Source organism: Chenopodium quinoa, unplaced genomic scaffold, assembly GCF_001683475.1.
Source record: "Chenopodium quinoa cultivar QQ74 unplaced genomic scaffold, ASM168347v1, whole genome shotgun sequence".
Taxonomy (NCBI): Eukaryota; Viridiplantae; Streptophyta; class Magnoliopsida; order Caryophyllales; family Amaranthaceae; genus Chenopodium; species Chenopodium quinoa.
The window spans coordinates 1,935,304-1,952,639 of NW_018744813.1; the positions used below are offsets into that span (position 1 = coordinate 1,935,304).

The 17,336-nt window shown below is 38.8% G+C and overlaps 2 protein-coding genes across 2 annotated transcripts; both read right to left on the bottom strand.

Annotated features, from left to right (window-relative positions):
• Positions 1-10,540: 10,540 nt before the first annotated feature.
• Positions 10,541-11,356, bottom strand: LOC110704019 (photosystem II repair protein PSB27-H1, chloroplastic-like). The gene has a single exon (XM_021881806.1). It carries the CDS (start codon positions 11,236-11,238, stop codon positions 10,702-10,704), a length of 537 nt encoding a protein of 178 aa, XP_021737498.1. The 5' UTR covers positions 11,239-11,356; the 3' UTR covers positions 10,541-10,701.
• Positions 11,357-11,802: 446 nt separating this feature from the next.
• On the bottom strand, positions 11,803-16,971 carry LOC110704017. Its single transcript, XM_021881805.1, has 4 exons — positions 16,352-16,971; positions 16,185-16,243; positions 15,377-16,075; positions 11,803-12,315 (listed from the first exon to the last, which is right to left on the bottom strand). Exons 2-4 carry the CDS (start codon positions 16,240-16,242, stop codon positions 12,293-12,295), a joined length of 780 nt encoding a protein of 259 aa, XP_021737497.1. The 5' UTR covers position 16,243; positions 16,352-16,971; the 3' UTR covers positions 11,803-12,292.
• Between the last annotated feature and the right edge of the window lie 365 nt (positions 16,972-17,336).

Consider the following 17,336-nt stretch of genomic DNA (forward strand, 5'->3'; position numbering starts at 1 on the left):
GATTAATTTTCATTCATAGGAAGGTCAAGATCCAAAGAACTAGCAATACAAGACGGAAAGTTTGATAACCAAACATTACTACCAACACTCTATGGCAAGCAATGAGCTAGCGCATGAGCGACTTTATTACCCTCCCTACGAACAAAAGACCATGAAACCAACTTAAGAAAGCCACTCATATGATAAATATCATCCAAGATCATAAACAAGTCACTCCTCCCAACTTCTTGTGATACGATCGCATTGATGAGCCCGAGACAATCACTCTCAACCACCACCCTTCGAAATCCGGAGTTAACAACAGTTTGTAGGCCAAAGAACAAAGCCTTCGCCTCAGCAATCAATGGCTGCCCCACAGCAGCGAGCTGCACGTCCCCCCTGCAATCACGAACCACCACTCCTGCACAAGACCCTAGCCCATCACACACTCCCCCGTCGACATTAAGCTTCACCCAGCCTTCATTCAGAGGCTTCCAACGCACCTTGACACCTCTGCCCACAGGTAACGCACCTCCCTCTTCCTTACTAAGCTCCCTCATCAGTTTCGAAATGTACTCCATCGATCGCTACGGGTCACAAGTCTCCCCCTCGAAGATCCATTGATTTCTTGCATTCATATCGACCAACAAATGGTCATGAAGAGACCATGCTCGCGATGTGGCAGCCTATCAAAACACACATATGCAAAATCGATAAATGAATTAAAATGCCCCTGCACCTCCCCACCAAAGCCACTCGCATCCCACAAAAGACGAGCAATAACACACTCCTTAAGACTATGGATTTCCTATTCCTCCCCCACCCCATATAATGAGCACAAAGTATCCCTTCCGGACAACCTTCTACCCAGCCCCACAAGAGTCAGCAAAGCTCCTCTACAAGCCCTCCAAAAGAATACTGTCACTCTTGGGAGGGTAGAGGCGTTCCATAGCTTGCCCAAAATTTAGTAGGCCCCGAAGTAGATGCTCCACTATCCATATCCCACTCACCATAAATCGCCTTATAAGCTGATCGAACCGAGTACTCACCATTCTTCTCAAGGTCCCAACACAAAGAGTCCTTCAGGAGCCGCATACTAATCGGGATGCTCAACACACGATCACAGTCAAAAGGAAGAAAAATTCTCTTCACCTCCTCTACATTCCAAGAAGCAGTAGGAAGATGAATTAAGTCACATACTTTCAATTCAGATGGCGCATTACCCATAGGAGAAACCACCTTTCTCGATTGGGTCCCCGGAATCCAATTACTCTTCCAAACAGAAATATTAATGTCGTCTCCCACTCTCCACCGCATACCCTTTTGTACCACCCATTTAACCCCCCAAATCCCCCACCAAGTATAACTTGGAGCACTTCCAAGCTCGGAGCTTAAAAAATCACCATTAGTAAAGTATTTAGCTTTCAATACTCGAGCCACCAAACTAGAAGGTAATTGCATGAGACGCCATGCCTGTTTTCTACGCAGAGCCGAATTGAATGCCTTCATGTCACGGAAACCGAGACCTGATAAGTGACTTTTATGTCACTTTTAGGGTGTTTATTGAGCCGCTTTCCGGTTTATTTTACAAAAATTTAGCCCATTTTATTCTTTATTTCTTTTATTTGCTTATTCTCGTCTTTTATCTTTATTTTGAGTATTTTAGTAGTTTTTATTAGTTTTTAGTTTATTTTTGTAGTTTTAGTTAATAATTTCCCGCTTCTCTCATTTTATTTATTTTATGTTTTTTTAGTTTCTAGTTTGTTTTATTTTATTTTCTTTTATTTCATTTTATTTTATTATTTAGTTAGTTTTATCTTTTTATTTTACTTTATTTATCTTATCTTATTTTATTTTATTTATCTTATTTTATTTTATTTTATTTATCTTATTTTATTTTATTTTATCTTTTAAAAATCCCCTCGTGTTGTTTTTGGTTGTAGATGTTTTCGGGTCCGTGGTCGATCGGGTTCAAGGTCCGAGGTTCGAGGCAATTCGCACCAGCAGCCCCTGCTCCTCCTTCTCACACCCACCTCCAATCAACAACAACCACCCAAATCACCAACCTCCACCTTCAGCCACCCTTAACAGCAGCCACTACCACCTTTAGCCACGCAATTCGCCACCAATCCCAGCCAACTCGCACTCCGTCAGCCGCCAAAACCACCGCAACAGTAGCAGCCAACAAATCGCAACAATTCACTTCAATCAAGCGCCCAAAATCAGAGCAAATAACAATTAATCAAGTTCGAGCAAACCAAAGGAGTTCGGTCGAAGTTCGAGTCAGAAACTTTTGTGGTTTTGTAATTTGAAGAGATGTGGTCGAACACACCCATGGTTTGATCGAACCAACCCCGTAGTTCGGCCGCACCAACCCGTGGTTCGACCGAACCATTTCACGAGCTTCGCGCGTGACTTTTAATGAAAATCGAACGGCTGCAAAGTGATAATTGCTGATGATGATGGAGTATGAACGGTGATGATGATGCGTGAATGGGTGCTTGAATTGGAGCAGGGGAATTCGACAGTGAAAGGAGAAAAGAGTCTGATGGTTGTTTTCGTGGTTTGGGTGGGAATTTTAGTGGGTTTTGGGTTTTTCCTTCTCATTTTTATTTTCCTTTTATTTTATTTTATGGTTGTTTTGTTTTTTTTTTTGGTTTTTAAGTTTAGTTATTTTAATTGTTTTAGTTTAGTTTTTATTTCTTTTTAGTTTCTTTCTTTTATTTTAATTTTATTTTAGCTTGTATTATAAATACCCTCTTTGGGTTATTTTCTAGAAAACTATCAATCAACATTTTAAGTTTAGATAGATTAGATTAGTTTAGCCTTTACTTTCTCTCTCTTAGGGTTAGTTTTAGGAGTAGTGTAGAGAGAGAAAGCTTGGATTTCCATGGATTTTTTGAGAGGTTGAAGAAGAAACTTTGTGGAACTTCTTCTCATCTATTCAATGAGCATTTTCTAACTTTCTCTCATCTTTATTTCTTTGCTTAAATTCTTAGTTTTTGCTTTTTGTTTGTTGATTTGAGTAGATTAATTAGTTTATTTATTTAATCTTGTTTTTATTCTTATTTTACCTTGTTTTCCATGTCTTTCTTCATTATGTTAGCTTAGATTTTGTTCTAGGGAAATGGATGAAGGTTATGTTAATAAATTGAATGATTGATTGTGATTAGTATGGAATTGTTTCTTGATTATTGTGTATGGATGATGCTTTATGGATTAGAATCTTTCTAGCTAATTGATTCTATGTTCTTAATTGTGCTTTCAATCGATTGTGCGAGAGTGAGTTGGTTGAGAGCCCTAATTTCTTCCATACCTTTACTAGGCTAGTTGCACGAGAGTGAATTAGTTTAGTAGGATAATTAACATCCTTAGTTGTGCAAGAGTGAGTTAAATGTGTTGATTGTTCCTAATCAAGGTCATTTTCATCTAATTGTATGATGTTATTGAATGTATTGATGTAATTGGATTCCACTTTCCCTAGTTCTAGTTATTTGTTCTTAGTTGTGTTTAGTTGAACCTCTCTCTATCTCACAAGCTTTCCTAGTAGTCTAATTAGCACAAATTGATGCACTTAGTCCTTTTGGGTTCGAACCTTTACTTGTCACTAACTAGTTTAGTGTAAGTTTAGGTATTATAAATTTCTAATTTGGTTAGGGTTAGTAGTCCCACAGACCTACTTCAACCCTCGATCAAGACCATCCACTGCTTTAGGCTCACATAATTTCTTCCAAGCCACCCAATGAATTTTTCGTTCGCCTTTTTTCTGACCTCACCAAAAATTAGCTACCATTGATCGCAATTCATCACAAAAAGTAGAGGGAAATTTGAACACATCATCGCGTAGGTCGGGATAGATTGGGCCACTGCCTTAATCAAAACCTCCTTCCCCGCCTTAAATAAAAATCCCCCCTTCCACCCTTGGAGTCTATTCCACACCTTCTCCCTAACCCCTTTAGTAAGTACCTTTTTTTATCGACCTATCACCATAGGCAAACCAAGATACTTATCATGCACATCCACCTCTCTCACCCCAAGCAACTCCGCCAATTCACTTCTCTTCTTTACCGAAACACCCTTACTAAAGGTCACATTAGTCTTCCCAAGATTCACCATCTGACCCAATGCAACCTCATAAGAGTGAAGAACCTCTCTGATAGAATTCACCTCATCTGCACTAGCCTTAGCAAAAATCACACTATCATCAGCAAACAATAAATGTGAAATCGAATGAGCCGACGAAGCCACTCTAATTCCATGTAAACTTCCTACCTCAACCGCCCTAGATAATAAACCAGATAGAGCCTCAACACACAAGATAAAAAGATATGGGGAAAAAGGATCACCTTGCCGTAAACCCCTAGTCGGGGTAAACTCCCTTGAAGGTGCACCATTTATCAAAACTGAGAAAGAGACCGTCGACACACAATGCATCACAAGATCCACCCATATATCAACAAACCCCATTTTAATCATGACCGCTCTCGGAAATCCCCACTCGACCCTGTCATAAGCCTTTTCCATATCCAACTTCAGAGCTAAATAACCATTCTCACTACCAGAATTCTTCATATGATGAAATAATTCAAATGCCACCAAAATATTATCAGAAATCAACCTCCCTGTCACAAAAGCACTTTAATTAATAGAAGTAATTTCTGATAAAAATGATTTAAGTCGATTGGCAAGAACTTTGGTAATCAGTTTATAGACCACATTACACAAACTTATCGGTCTAAATTCAGTCATATTATCCGGGTCCTTCTTTTTTGGAATTAAAACAATAAAAGTATCATTCACCTTCTCAGGAATCACGCCACTATTAAGAACACCAATTACTAAACCACACACTGTAGGACCAACAATATGCCAATAAGTCTGAAAAAATAAGGGACAAATACCATCTGGGCTAGGAGCTTTCAAAGGGTGCATTTGCTTGAGAGCTATAAAAACCTCCTCATTAGTGTAAGGGGCGCAGAGTACGGCATTCATATCCTCGGTGACTCTGTGATCAATTCTGGTTAGAGCATCATCGTAACTAGAAGGAACCGTAGATGTGAACAAATTCTGAAAATATCCCACCGCCACTTGCTCAATCTCCTCCAGGTCTTCATATCTAGTACCATCCTCCGCCACCAAATGATAGATGCGGTTTTTGGAACTCCGGTGAGAAGCTTTTCGGTGGAAATAACTTGTATTATGGTCTCCTGCCTCAAGCCACAACGATCTCGATCTCTGCCTCCAATAGATTTCCTCCTTATGTAATAAATCATTTATCTCCTTTACTACCTTTTTCCTTTCTTGCACACGAGCAGATGACCGACTCCCCTTGTTCAAGATACCCAACCTCTTCCTCTTTTTGCGAATTTCTCTAAAAATCTTGCCAAACTCCTTATCACTCCATCTCCTCAACTCAGCAGCATAAAGAGAAAGCTTATGCCCCAAAGTCAAACCCCCCTGCCACGCATTACCCACTACCCCTTCACACCCTTCATGTTCCACCCAAATTTGCTCAAAACGAAAAATCTTTTCCTTTTCTCTATACCTCCCATCTCCTTTTTCCTCCAAGTTCAACTTAATTGGTGCATGATCAGACAACTCACGCTCCAAATTAATTAATTTAGCACTAGGAAAAATATCAAACCACTCTTGAGAGGCAAGAGCACGATCAAGATGACATTGGATATTATCGTCCCCACTTTGACCATTATCATAAGTAAACTCGTACCCCGAAAAAGGCACATCTCTCAAATTGCACAAATCCACCACCTCCTTGAAATTGTCCATTTGCCACAAAGCTCTATCTCTACCCCCTTTTTTCTCCGAATCAGAGAGGATTTCATTAAAATCCCCAATACACACCCACGGATTATCACACTCCAAAGCTAGATCAGACAACAACTTCCACGAAAGGTGACGATTTTGTACTTCCAGCCACCCATAGAACCCTGTTAGCCGCCAAACCACCGGACCCAACCCCTTCATAATCAAAACATCGATGTGGTGTATCGACATAGACCGAAGCACCACCTCAATCCCCTTAGCCCAAAGCATAGCCACACCACCCGACCTCCCCCGGCTATCAACCGCCAAACCCTCATACCCAACTAGTTTCGAATGCATCTTCACCATCTCACCACTACTCAATTTCGTCTCCATCAAGAAAATAAGAGACGGGGCCTCCCTCGAGACTAAATTCCGGAGGTTATTAACGGCATCGGTATTGCCCAGACCTCTGCAGTTAATACTAAGAATACTCATTGGGCTTGGCGGGGTAGCTCCTCCTCTACCTCCGCCACTCGCCAACCACCATCACCATCAAGCATAATCTTTTTTGCATTAGACTCCACCTCCATCATACTGCCATCACCTTCCCTATTTCGCTTACCAAGAAGGACCTCTCCCTCAAAATCCATCCTACACACTTCCCCACTCCCCTTCACATGCCCAACCCTCTTAAACTTCTTCGGGCCCCTCCCTACAGCCTTCCCTGCCTTCTCCCCCTCCCCTGCCATAAAAATCAAACCATCATGACTTCCCTCCTTTGTTGATAAAGGGGGAACGCCATCCTTCCCCATATTAGTACCACCCCCTTCCTCACACACCTGCCCATTTTCACTCTCCGTCACCCCCTTTTGCAGCACTCCACCTCCACTCTCCAAGCACAAGACTGAATTATCAGCTGAACCACCACTCCCCTTACTCCCACCCCCTCCCTTCTCACCCCCCTCCTTCACCTTGCGATGCACGGCAGTAGGTCTGTGAGTAAAAATCAGCTCCTTCTTTGCAGCAGATTGAAGACTAGCAATCTCTTCAATTAACTTCGCACGGCCTTTGCGAGGAGACGCTTGAAGCCAAAGACCCCATTGTTTCTCCAAAGACTCATCATCCTCCTCAACATTAGGACAATCACGCTCCGTATGGCCAATAACCCCGCACATGAAATAGAAGGTAGACAATATTTCATATTTTAGTTGAACGATAGTCACATTCCCCTGTTTGTTTCTTACTTTTTGCACTCTACGCAAAGGTTTCGAAGTATCAATCATAATCCGTACACGACGAGATTTATCCCAACCCAAATCACCATTCTCAACCTCAATAACAATCCCTAATTTTTTCCGCTATCACTCGAACATCAGCATTCGATCTACTATCAAGAGGCAAATTATAAAACCATACCCAAAAAGGACATAATTTTAAATCAATTGATTCCGGTTGTTCATTACCGCAAATCTCCTTAAGCAACAACAATTGGTTATCAAAATTCCACGGCGCTCCGTCAAGAACTTTCTCCTTGTCACGCCAATGGAAAAATTGGATTATAAATAGGTTATTTTCGATCTTACGAAAAAGTACATCACGTTTTAAGGCCCAGATTTGTTTCAATGTTCTTTGCATAGCATCAAAGTTATACGAACTCACCGTAAGAATTTTCTCGACCACCGAAAGGGCAATCTTGCTCTCTTGGGAACCCGACTCAGAAGTCCCCAATTCCGCAATTTTGTCCGCCTCTGTCGTGATCTTCAAATTCGCCCACCTCTCCACAATGTCATCCGCCATCACACCGCAAATCAGACCCCCAGAAACAGGGTAGTCAAGCTTGAACGCGCAAGAGAAAACCACTCTGACCGCCGCGAGAAAAACCTATTCTCCAGAGCGAGACTCTTAATAATTTATAGAAGATTCTAATTAATCCTAATTAGTTTAGGAATGGGATTAAACCTTTGGACCCTCCACATGATCATTAGGTCCTAACTACACCATTATCCATTATCCATCAAAATTGGGCTTAAAATATATCGTTGGAAAGGTCTTTTCAAGCCCCATATAACTACACCATTATTGGACCCTTATCATGGACCAAAATAAACTGGATTGGATGTTTTTCATAAATAGGGTACAAAAAGAAAGATTTTCGGGAAAAAAAAATATATATATTTTTTTTTTTTTAAAACAGAAACATTCACAAGTCTCTTTCACATTTCACTTTGTTCGATAATCAATGACGTGAAAGATATTCATCATTGGGTTTGGTTTTTGGGGAGACACAATTAGGTGTCTACAGCGTGACATATCACTGCCTTTGAAAATGAATTCGGGTGCAACCGGGGTAAACAATTATAATCGCCGGATTGTTCCATAAGGTTACACATCACTCTTACAATAAGATACTTAAAATTAAAAGGTAGAGTTAAGGTCAAAGTAAAAAGTGAAGTTAAAGTAAACTCAAAGACCAGATGTGTTTAGCTAATTTTTATTGTGTGTAAAATCTAATTACTTTTCATGGAATTTATAGAACAACCATGGAAATTCAAGAGGTTAAAGGAGGCCAAAATGAATAGACACAGAGTAAAGGGGGGGGGGGGGGTTAAAAACCTCTTAAACACCCCATTAATTATGGGTGTTAAGAGGGGGTACAAAGGAAGAGGAAGAGAAAGAGTTATTGGTCTGCTGACGCGCATCCGCGCCCAATTAGGAGTGAAAGTTCGGTTTTCTGTTTGGTTTATTGCCCAAACCGAAACCGAACCACAAAATTTCGGTTTTTGGATTTTGTAAACCACACCGTACCATTTTGTCTTTGAAGCCGAACAAAATCAAACCACTTTAGATTTTAGTTTTCTTAAAAAAATAAAAATAAACCAAACCAAACCGCATTGAATTTGTGTTCGGTTAACCTTCCACATTGGTTGCCATTGGTTTAGGACATATTAAAAAAAATAATAATAAATAAAAAAATAAAAATAAAATAAAAAATCAATACAGCAACTCAGCAAAGCAGACAAAGCAGTAACATACATAGATTAATAGGCGAATTGAACAATTGAGCTTAGCAAATAGGCAAAATTGCAATTGAATCGCAGTTATAAAGATTATTAGTAGCATACCTTTGGAGTTTGGTCAGTGGACGGTTGCCGGTGGAGTGAGGAACTGAGTGGAGTTTGAGTCTATGAGAGATTGAGAGTCAGAGAGAATGAGAGGAGAAAGATGGATTAAGTTTTTTTTATTTTTGGGAAATTCTACAATATAACCCGCTACTTTTAGAAATTCTACGATGTGCCCTTACTTTTTAAAACTTTTATATCGTAACCCACAAATTCATTTAGTGTCTATATAGTAACCTTGTCGTTATCTCACCGTTAATAAATTCCGTTAGTGGGGCTCATTCTCCAATTTTTAATATTTTTTATTGATTTTTACGCGTTGTAAAATGTCCGTTAAAGGTTTTGGGGGCTATTTTGGTTCTAAAGGGTCCAAATTGAGCTTAGATTTGCCAAAAAAAACAAACGTAAATAACTCGTTTTACATATTAAAATGTAAACACACAAGTCGAGACATTTCTTAATACGCAAAACAAGGTATTTACGTTTCATATTTGCCAAATCTAAGCTCAATTTGGACCCTTTAAAGCCAAAATAGCCTCACAACCTTAAACGGAACATTTTACAATGAGCAAAAATCAATAAAAAAATATTAAAAATTGGAGAGTGAGCCCCACTAACGGAATTTATTAACAGTGAGATAACGGCAAGGTTACTATATAGTCACTAAATGAACTTGCGGGTTACTATATAGAAGTTTAAAAAAGTAAGGGCACAGCGTAGAATTTCTAAAAGTTGCGGGTTATATCATAGAATTTTCCTTTTTTTTTTTTTTGGCTTTGTATACTTTGGCTAGAACTAGAGTTGGGCTTAGGGTTATTTGGGGTTGGGGCCGAAAATTTGGTTCGGTTTCAATTTTTCGATTTTTCAATTCCTCAAACCGAAACCGAACCATAATATTTTAGATTCTTGGTTTTGCAAACCGCACCGAACCACTTAAGGAAAAAAATCAAACCATATTTCTAATTTGGTAAGGTTTTCGGTTTGATTTGGTTTTAAACCGAATTAGTTTCACCCCTATGCCCAATTGGGTTTCCGACTAAAAAAAAGTGATACGTAATCTCAACTTACATGCGAGCTCGACCGGGCGAGCATCTACTAGGTCAGGCATCAACTTTATACTCGTGCCCGACTGGGCAAACATATCAAAAAGCACTTGTACCCGCGCTTGATCGGGCTAAAATGCAATGGTCAACTACCTTTCCTCTGTGTACTATACTTCAACATCAGTCTACTCAATATATAATCTCATCTATTATTGTATAGAGTAATGACTCTTAAGAGTAGCAAATTTTCAATTATACCAAGAGTAATTGGGGTAACATATTTACGACAATTGTGAGATATAAACGAATTCATAGACGTTCGAGCCATGGTGGAAGTGAAAATGAAGGCATGAGGAACAGAAACATTGACAATATGCATCCTAACAATTTCTCTCCAAAGTCCGTCTGTACGCGATAGAGCGAGTTATGGACATAGATCATGTTTAAAAAGTATAACCAATAGACTACTAAGTGAATTATGTGTTACCCTTGGCTAGGTTTTTTAGAGAGAGGAGAGAAAGAGAGGTGGTACCAATGCTTGAACCCCTAGACATAGACTTCAGAGGTTTTATTCTCTTACCACTAGTCCACATGGGAAGCTGGTTACCCTTGGCCTGAGAGTTAACAATGTTGTGCTACGAATAAGGTCGATTGCAAGAATCCATATATTACTTGTAACAATTCACATCTCACCTTAACCTCAAACATAGATTTCCGGTACATAGATTATGGTAAAATTATGAATACAAATAAAGGACAAAAGGGAGGTGGATAAAAGAAAAAGAAAAAGAAGCTCATCTTCCTCTTAGTAGAGCCTTCTCTGCACTGTCCATCTCCTCCAAGATTCTAGCTCTTCTCTTTGCAGGTATTGGAGAAGTAGGGCCAAAACTAATGTAATGGCCGGAGACGGCATTGAGGGCGGAATACATATCCCGGAATGATGGCCGGCCTAGAAGGGATTTCTCTTTCCTATACTTAGCCACCCAGAAGTTGGAAGTGGCTCTGAGGTCTGCTACAGCATCAGCCACATCAGGGTCAGTTTTATCCTTAGTCAGCGTAGTCCGAACCTTGCTGATCACCTCTTGGGTCTCCTTCACATATTCCTCGTCTTCAGCGGCTTGCGCAGAGGGTGAGATTAGAGGAGAGAGAATGGCAGCAGTGACTGCAGTAATGGTGAGTTGTCGCCGGGTTAGGATAGTGGGAGCAGAGGCCGAGGCGGACGTTGATGGGGCAACCGAGGTCATGGTGGCAGTGACGAGCTTGGACTTGATTGGCGTTGGGGAAAGGGGTTTCAGCTTGGAAGTTGGGGTGATCAAAGTAGAAGCTGCCATGGTTTAGCTCTAGTATATGGAGGAAAGGAGAAGAGAGAGAAAGAGAAGGAAAGAAGATAATTAATGGGGAAAAGACATAAGTGTGTGAGTTCCTGTGCAACGTGGGCTTATCGTCTTATCTAAAAGATTTGATGTTTATGGATGAGAGAAGTTAACATGTTGGATTTTCAAGTGACATGGAAAACCAACCAAAAACTACGAAAATGAGACAGTCGTAAGTTATAATGAAAAAACAGCCTGACCCAGTAATCACATAACTCGGCTCCTTCAAGTGATTTTTCTTCTCCCCCCTCAAGTGAGTCTCCTACTGTACGAAAAGAAAAAAAATTACAAGACTCATCCCTCCATGCTCCATAGATGCAATTCTTGAAAAACTCAGTATTTCGCGTATTTATGCCTACGACTTTACGGAGTATTTTTTATTCTAAAACTATCAACCGAAAATCTACAAGTTTCAACATTCAGAAAGGAAATTCCATCTCAATTAGACCATATTATATAGACAATGCATGTTTGACATGGAAAAATATGTGACCCGTCCCTTGCAGTAAACATACAAGTGACTAACCTGGGAAAAGACCTGAGAAGAACTCTCTCACCAACACAAAAATAAAGGGCACCAAAAATGACCTACATAAGATTCAGGACAGCATTTCACTTTCCCACCGAAAGGCGGTACCTACCAAAGTAACTAAATCTTCATCCAGCTGAACACATTTAATACAGGCTTTGCATTTCATACAGTATGTATCAATTCGGACAGAAAAGTAAGATTATGTTTACAATTTCACATCTAAGCTCTTCCATCTCAATCTCATGTTCTTCATTCTTGTGTATCATATTTACATTAGTTAATCCTAACCAACAAAGCGCAGGGTTTCTCCAGTACCTACATTAGTTATGCCATTAAAATGCCGCATCCTCAATATGAAAAGCAGGAAACTCTTTCTTCAGTTATCCAGTCAGATCAGACACAAACATGACTAATGCATCCCAGTAGGAGCCCCTTTACATCCACGTCAGTGAAAACCTTCACAAGCTCATATCTCCAGCCCTATGGAAATTCTCTTCCATACCCTGCATTTAAACAAGATCATCTTCATTAAAGGAAGAAAAATAGAATGAAGGCAGACAGGCCTTCGAGATGATTGAGCTACATGATAACTAAATCACAATTTGCTCACGGCCAATGTTTAATAGTCATATTATATCACACTTCGTATTAATATAAAATTTCCAGCTAACAAAATTAACATCAATTAAAAAGATTTTCACAGCAAAGAATATGCACCCTTCCATATGGAAAAGTGCACAATCGTACAAAAATACAACAATTGAGCAATTACACACAACCAACCACAAAGAGAGAGAGAGAGAGAGAGAGAGAGACGGTGGAATTCTAATTAATCTATTTATGTCCAAGTGAACTAGTAAGATTTACATATTCTTTGCAAGTGAGTCCAATAAATTTGTCCACGAAAAAAATAGCTGATAACGCAACGAAAGAATATAGGTTAGGGTAGGGAAAAACTGCCAAAGCAAAGTACATGAAACAACTCTGTATCATAACTACATAAAAAGCCATGAGCCAATGATAGAGTGAAATGACATGAAACAGGACCAAGCAAGCTTGGCTCTAAATAAAATGTAGAAGCATCAGCGAGAGAACTAGGTGACATCAGAGGTTCAGAATACAGAGCAGAAAAAGACAAGTGACCTGCAGGTGACACTTATAATTCAGTTTTGAAGACAATGCTGAACATCAAAAAAAAATATTACCTCCGATTTTATCTCACAAATAATACCCCAAAGTAGACCTGGCAATCCTGACCCAGACCCGATGACCCGACCCGTGACCCGAAATTGACCCAAAAACATTGACCCGAAATGACCCAGAACCCGAAATTAACCCGACCCAACCCATACCCGACCCAAAAATGGAGTTGAACCGATCCTAACCTGACACCCGAAGTTGACCCGACCCGAAGTTGACTCGACCCGAAATTGACCAAAATTGTTTGACCCGAATAGACCTGATACTCGAAATTGACCCGAATAAACCTGATACCCGAAATGTCCTAAACTAAAATTACCTTATAATTGAACTTAAAATGTCTTGCCAAAAATAACCCAAATTGTTCATCTTTAATCGTAAATAAGCTCATAAACTGAATTGGTAGTGTTGTTATAACAATAACAAAATATATACTGCGTATAAAATTATTGATTTGAGTTTGATTCACAAATGAAACAACCCGAACATGACCCGACCAGATTTTGACCTGACCCGAATATGACCTAACATACTTGACCCGAAATCGACCCCATCCGAACATACCCGACCCGAATTGGACCCGAATCCTGACCCGAAGTTGACCCGAATGACCCATTTGTCAGGTCTACCCCAAAGTTGCAACTAAAAAAATCAGAGGTAGTATTAGAAGTTTGCAGCATTCAGCATAATTACAGTTAGCAATTGGAATATATCTTGGAGAAAAAAGGCAGCAAGACAATAAGTAGTATTGGGAATTGACAATTAGAAGAAAATTGGTTCACGGATCATGACCCCCCACCCCCTTTGTCACTCTTAGGAAAAGGGGTCTTCAAGAAAAGTGGTTATTAATTGTGGTTCAAAAAACTAATGGATACATCAATCCTTATCATGTGTCACTGAAACCAAAGTAACAAAACGGAAATCCAGAGTTCATTTGCTGCTACAGTAAGACTCAAATTATCAATGGGCTGCTAATCTTGACAACTGACAGAGAAACTAACTACCAACTGAAGGCTACATGAGATTTGTGAACTACAGCGACAAATCGGCGATGTCATCAACTTATCAGAACTAACTATCAACTGATTCATGATTTAAAGTGAACAAGTTAAGAAAATGATTTACTAATTCCAATGCTACATACTCATTTGGATAGAGTTAGGAAGTAGAAAATCCAAAATACACGAATCACTGTAAAAGGAAACAGGAAACTACTGCTTAGCACTGAGTTAGGAAAAGCTTTTGAAAATCCCTTTTTGAAGCCTTATCTTAACTAACTTGAGATATTATGGAGATTGTTGAACTCTCAGAAGAACTAGTATTTCTGAGCAACAGTAATGGTTAAGATATGGTTTCTCAAATGAGCCAAAATTCAAATCCTATGAACCACAGGTCTCATCCCAAAATTAAACAGTCTATCCACAATTTAGTCCTGGCTAAAGCATTTTCAATTTATCCACCATCATCCATAAAAATAGATGAAATGTTGGTTGTGCATAAGATGCTTTTTCATACCAAAAAAAATAAAATAAAAAATCTAATATATGTATACCTATCATATGATTTGATTAGTCAAGACTTGGACAATGCCTACGCCCACAAAATATCTTTCAGAATGCCAGCAATGTCAATTCCATTATTCACTACAAACAATCTGAAAAGGGCTGGGTATGTTTCAAAAGCATAAAACAAGAAGTAATTCCAAGGTAGTAAAGCTGGATTTATGAACGCTGTTCTAATATTGACATGCGAAGAAAGAGTCAACTGCCATCTCTAAAGCAGGAACAGGCTAAGAACTTACCACAACTTTTGTTGTGTTGTGGTAATTAAACATAAGTGATTTCCAAAAAATTCCCCATGAACTTAACACAAAAGACTCTGGGGATTAATTATATTCTACAAGTTCATACCATAAAAATCAAATTTGATAACACAAAGTCATTTATACTAATTCCCATGAAAAAAAAGATTTGGAACAAGGACTGAAGGACGTTCCACTGGATAGTTTGAAGTCATATCCATTCATTCGCAAAGTAGACACAGAAAAGGCCAACAAGTACCATAAGCAAGCACGCTTGATTCACAGAACATATGACAGTAAACAACAAAGCAGGTGGCATCAGACCACACAAAATTTCAAATACAGTTCCTAACAGTCGAGATATACGGTCAATGCATGAATTGTTTGGTAAATAACAGATGCAGCTTAGAAGAGTTAGAACACTACACAGCCACTTCAAAATGAACCTATGTAAGCCATCATACAAATTCCAGAACAATGAAAAGGGTCCAAGAGCACCGTAATATAGATGCATCTGACAATATCAGTACATATATCTACAAAATCTGTTAAGAGTTGATTACCTGGATAGCGAGTAGTAGAAGAACATCGAAAACAGCTCTGAAGGCGCTCAAAAACATCACATGGAACCACATCCAACCCAAACTCATGAGCAACACTTGTATAAGAACTACTCAACCCTCCTCCAATTGCAATACTCCTCCAAAAGCCAAAGACTTGCTGAACAAGGCAGACAGCCCAAAATTCCCACTCGGATGTGACACAAAGATTACGGAATGACAGAAAACCCATAGCAAGAGCAAGCCTGTATACCCGACTACCAACCGCTACATTGCGCTTTACAACCCTACGCCTTGCATTCCTATACACAAATTTAGGCCTCAAGTGAAATCCTATCCTAGCCCACAATCCTGGGCCTGCTTTCCCTTTCTTCCCTCCCCTGTTCACCATTACCACTAACCTCACCCTTCCTTTCATCTTCCTCTTCTCTCTTCCGAGTTCCCGCTGTTTTATCTTCTCCAAAAGCTTCCTTTTGAGGGCCCTTCTTTTGGCCTTCAAATGATTACACCAAATAATCTTCCCCAAGGAAACCGTATAGGATAACAATGTCGCGCTATCAGCCATGTACAAAAGATACAAAAGCTCTCTACATTGTTTTCTACCTAGATTTTCTGAACTCATCCATATATGCCGACCAAGTTCCTTCGCAATAACAACTTGAAAATCAGCATTGTACCCCATTAACAATATGAATTCAGACACTGAAACAAAATCAAACAAAAAACTTCAAAAAAAAATATGGGAATAAATTTGACATAACAAAGTAATGAAACAATCACAACAATGACAGCAAGAGGAAATATAACTTACTTTTTTCAGCAATTCTACTCTTTTCTTTATCCGACATTCTACACATTTTTTCAGGCATCCTTCACCCAAAAAATAAGTATACAAAAATCAGGCGCTACAGTAGAAAAAAAATCAGGTAAAATTGAAGCTAGAAATAAAAATTCTATACAAAATTAACCAAAAATTACCTGAAAAACTTAAAATTCTGAGCTAAATTGCAGGTCAGCAGTTCAAAAATAGGCACCTTAACTTACAACAAATCAAACCCCAGATGTGAATTCCGCAGGAATTGACCTAATTCGAAGAAATCGAACAATAAAAAATAGTTGAAAAAAACTTGATAAAAAGATCGGAAGAAAGCAAAATTGAATTGAAAGAAAAGGAGGAACCCTAAGAATGGAAATTCTAGGGTTTGAGTGACGCTAATTTTTGTGTTTGTTGATGTTATAGAGTATGACTCTCACTCTAACATTTTCTCTCTCTTGTAGGAGTTTTCTCTCTCTAGGTGTGGGTGAATGTCTGTGAATCCCGCGCTGAGGAATCAGAGGCTATGAATGATGGGATTTCGACTTTGAGTTCAACTTCACTTGCATGTGGAGATTAGACCTTTTTTTTTTTTTTTTATAGTTAAAGTTTAAAACTTAGGACTTGTGTTTTTCTGTTGTTTGATCAACTTCAATTTATAAATACTCTATTGGTGGGCCCTAATAAGAGTAAAAAATAGCGATGGTTAGTAAAGAATGGAATAAGGATCTCTTTTGATTTACTAAGGGTCTGTTCATATTTACTTATTTTCAGTTCAGTTCAGTTCAGCTCCAATCATTTCAGTTCATTTCAGCTCAATTCGGTAAATATGAACAGGCCCTAAGTTGAATTTATTAATTAAATTGATTGGAGCTAAACTGAACTAAACTAAACTAAACTAACTGATTGGGGCTGAGCTGAACTGGACTTAACAAATGTCATTATTATTATTATTATTATTATTATTATTATTATTATTATTATTATTATTACTTCCTCCGTTTTTATTTTATTGCACCATTAGGACTTTTACACTATTCACTTAATCGACTTTAACTAACATTTGTGATTTATCCATTAGAAAAAATATATTCATGTGGGATCCAGTTAGATTCGTCTCAAAATCATTCTTTCAAATATCAAATTTTT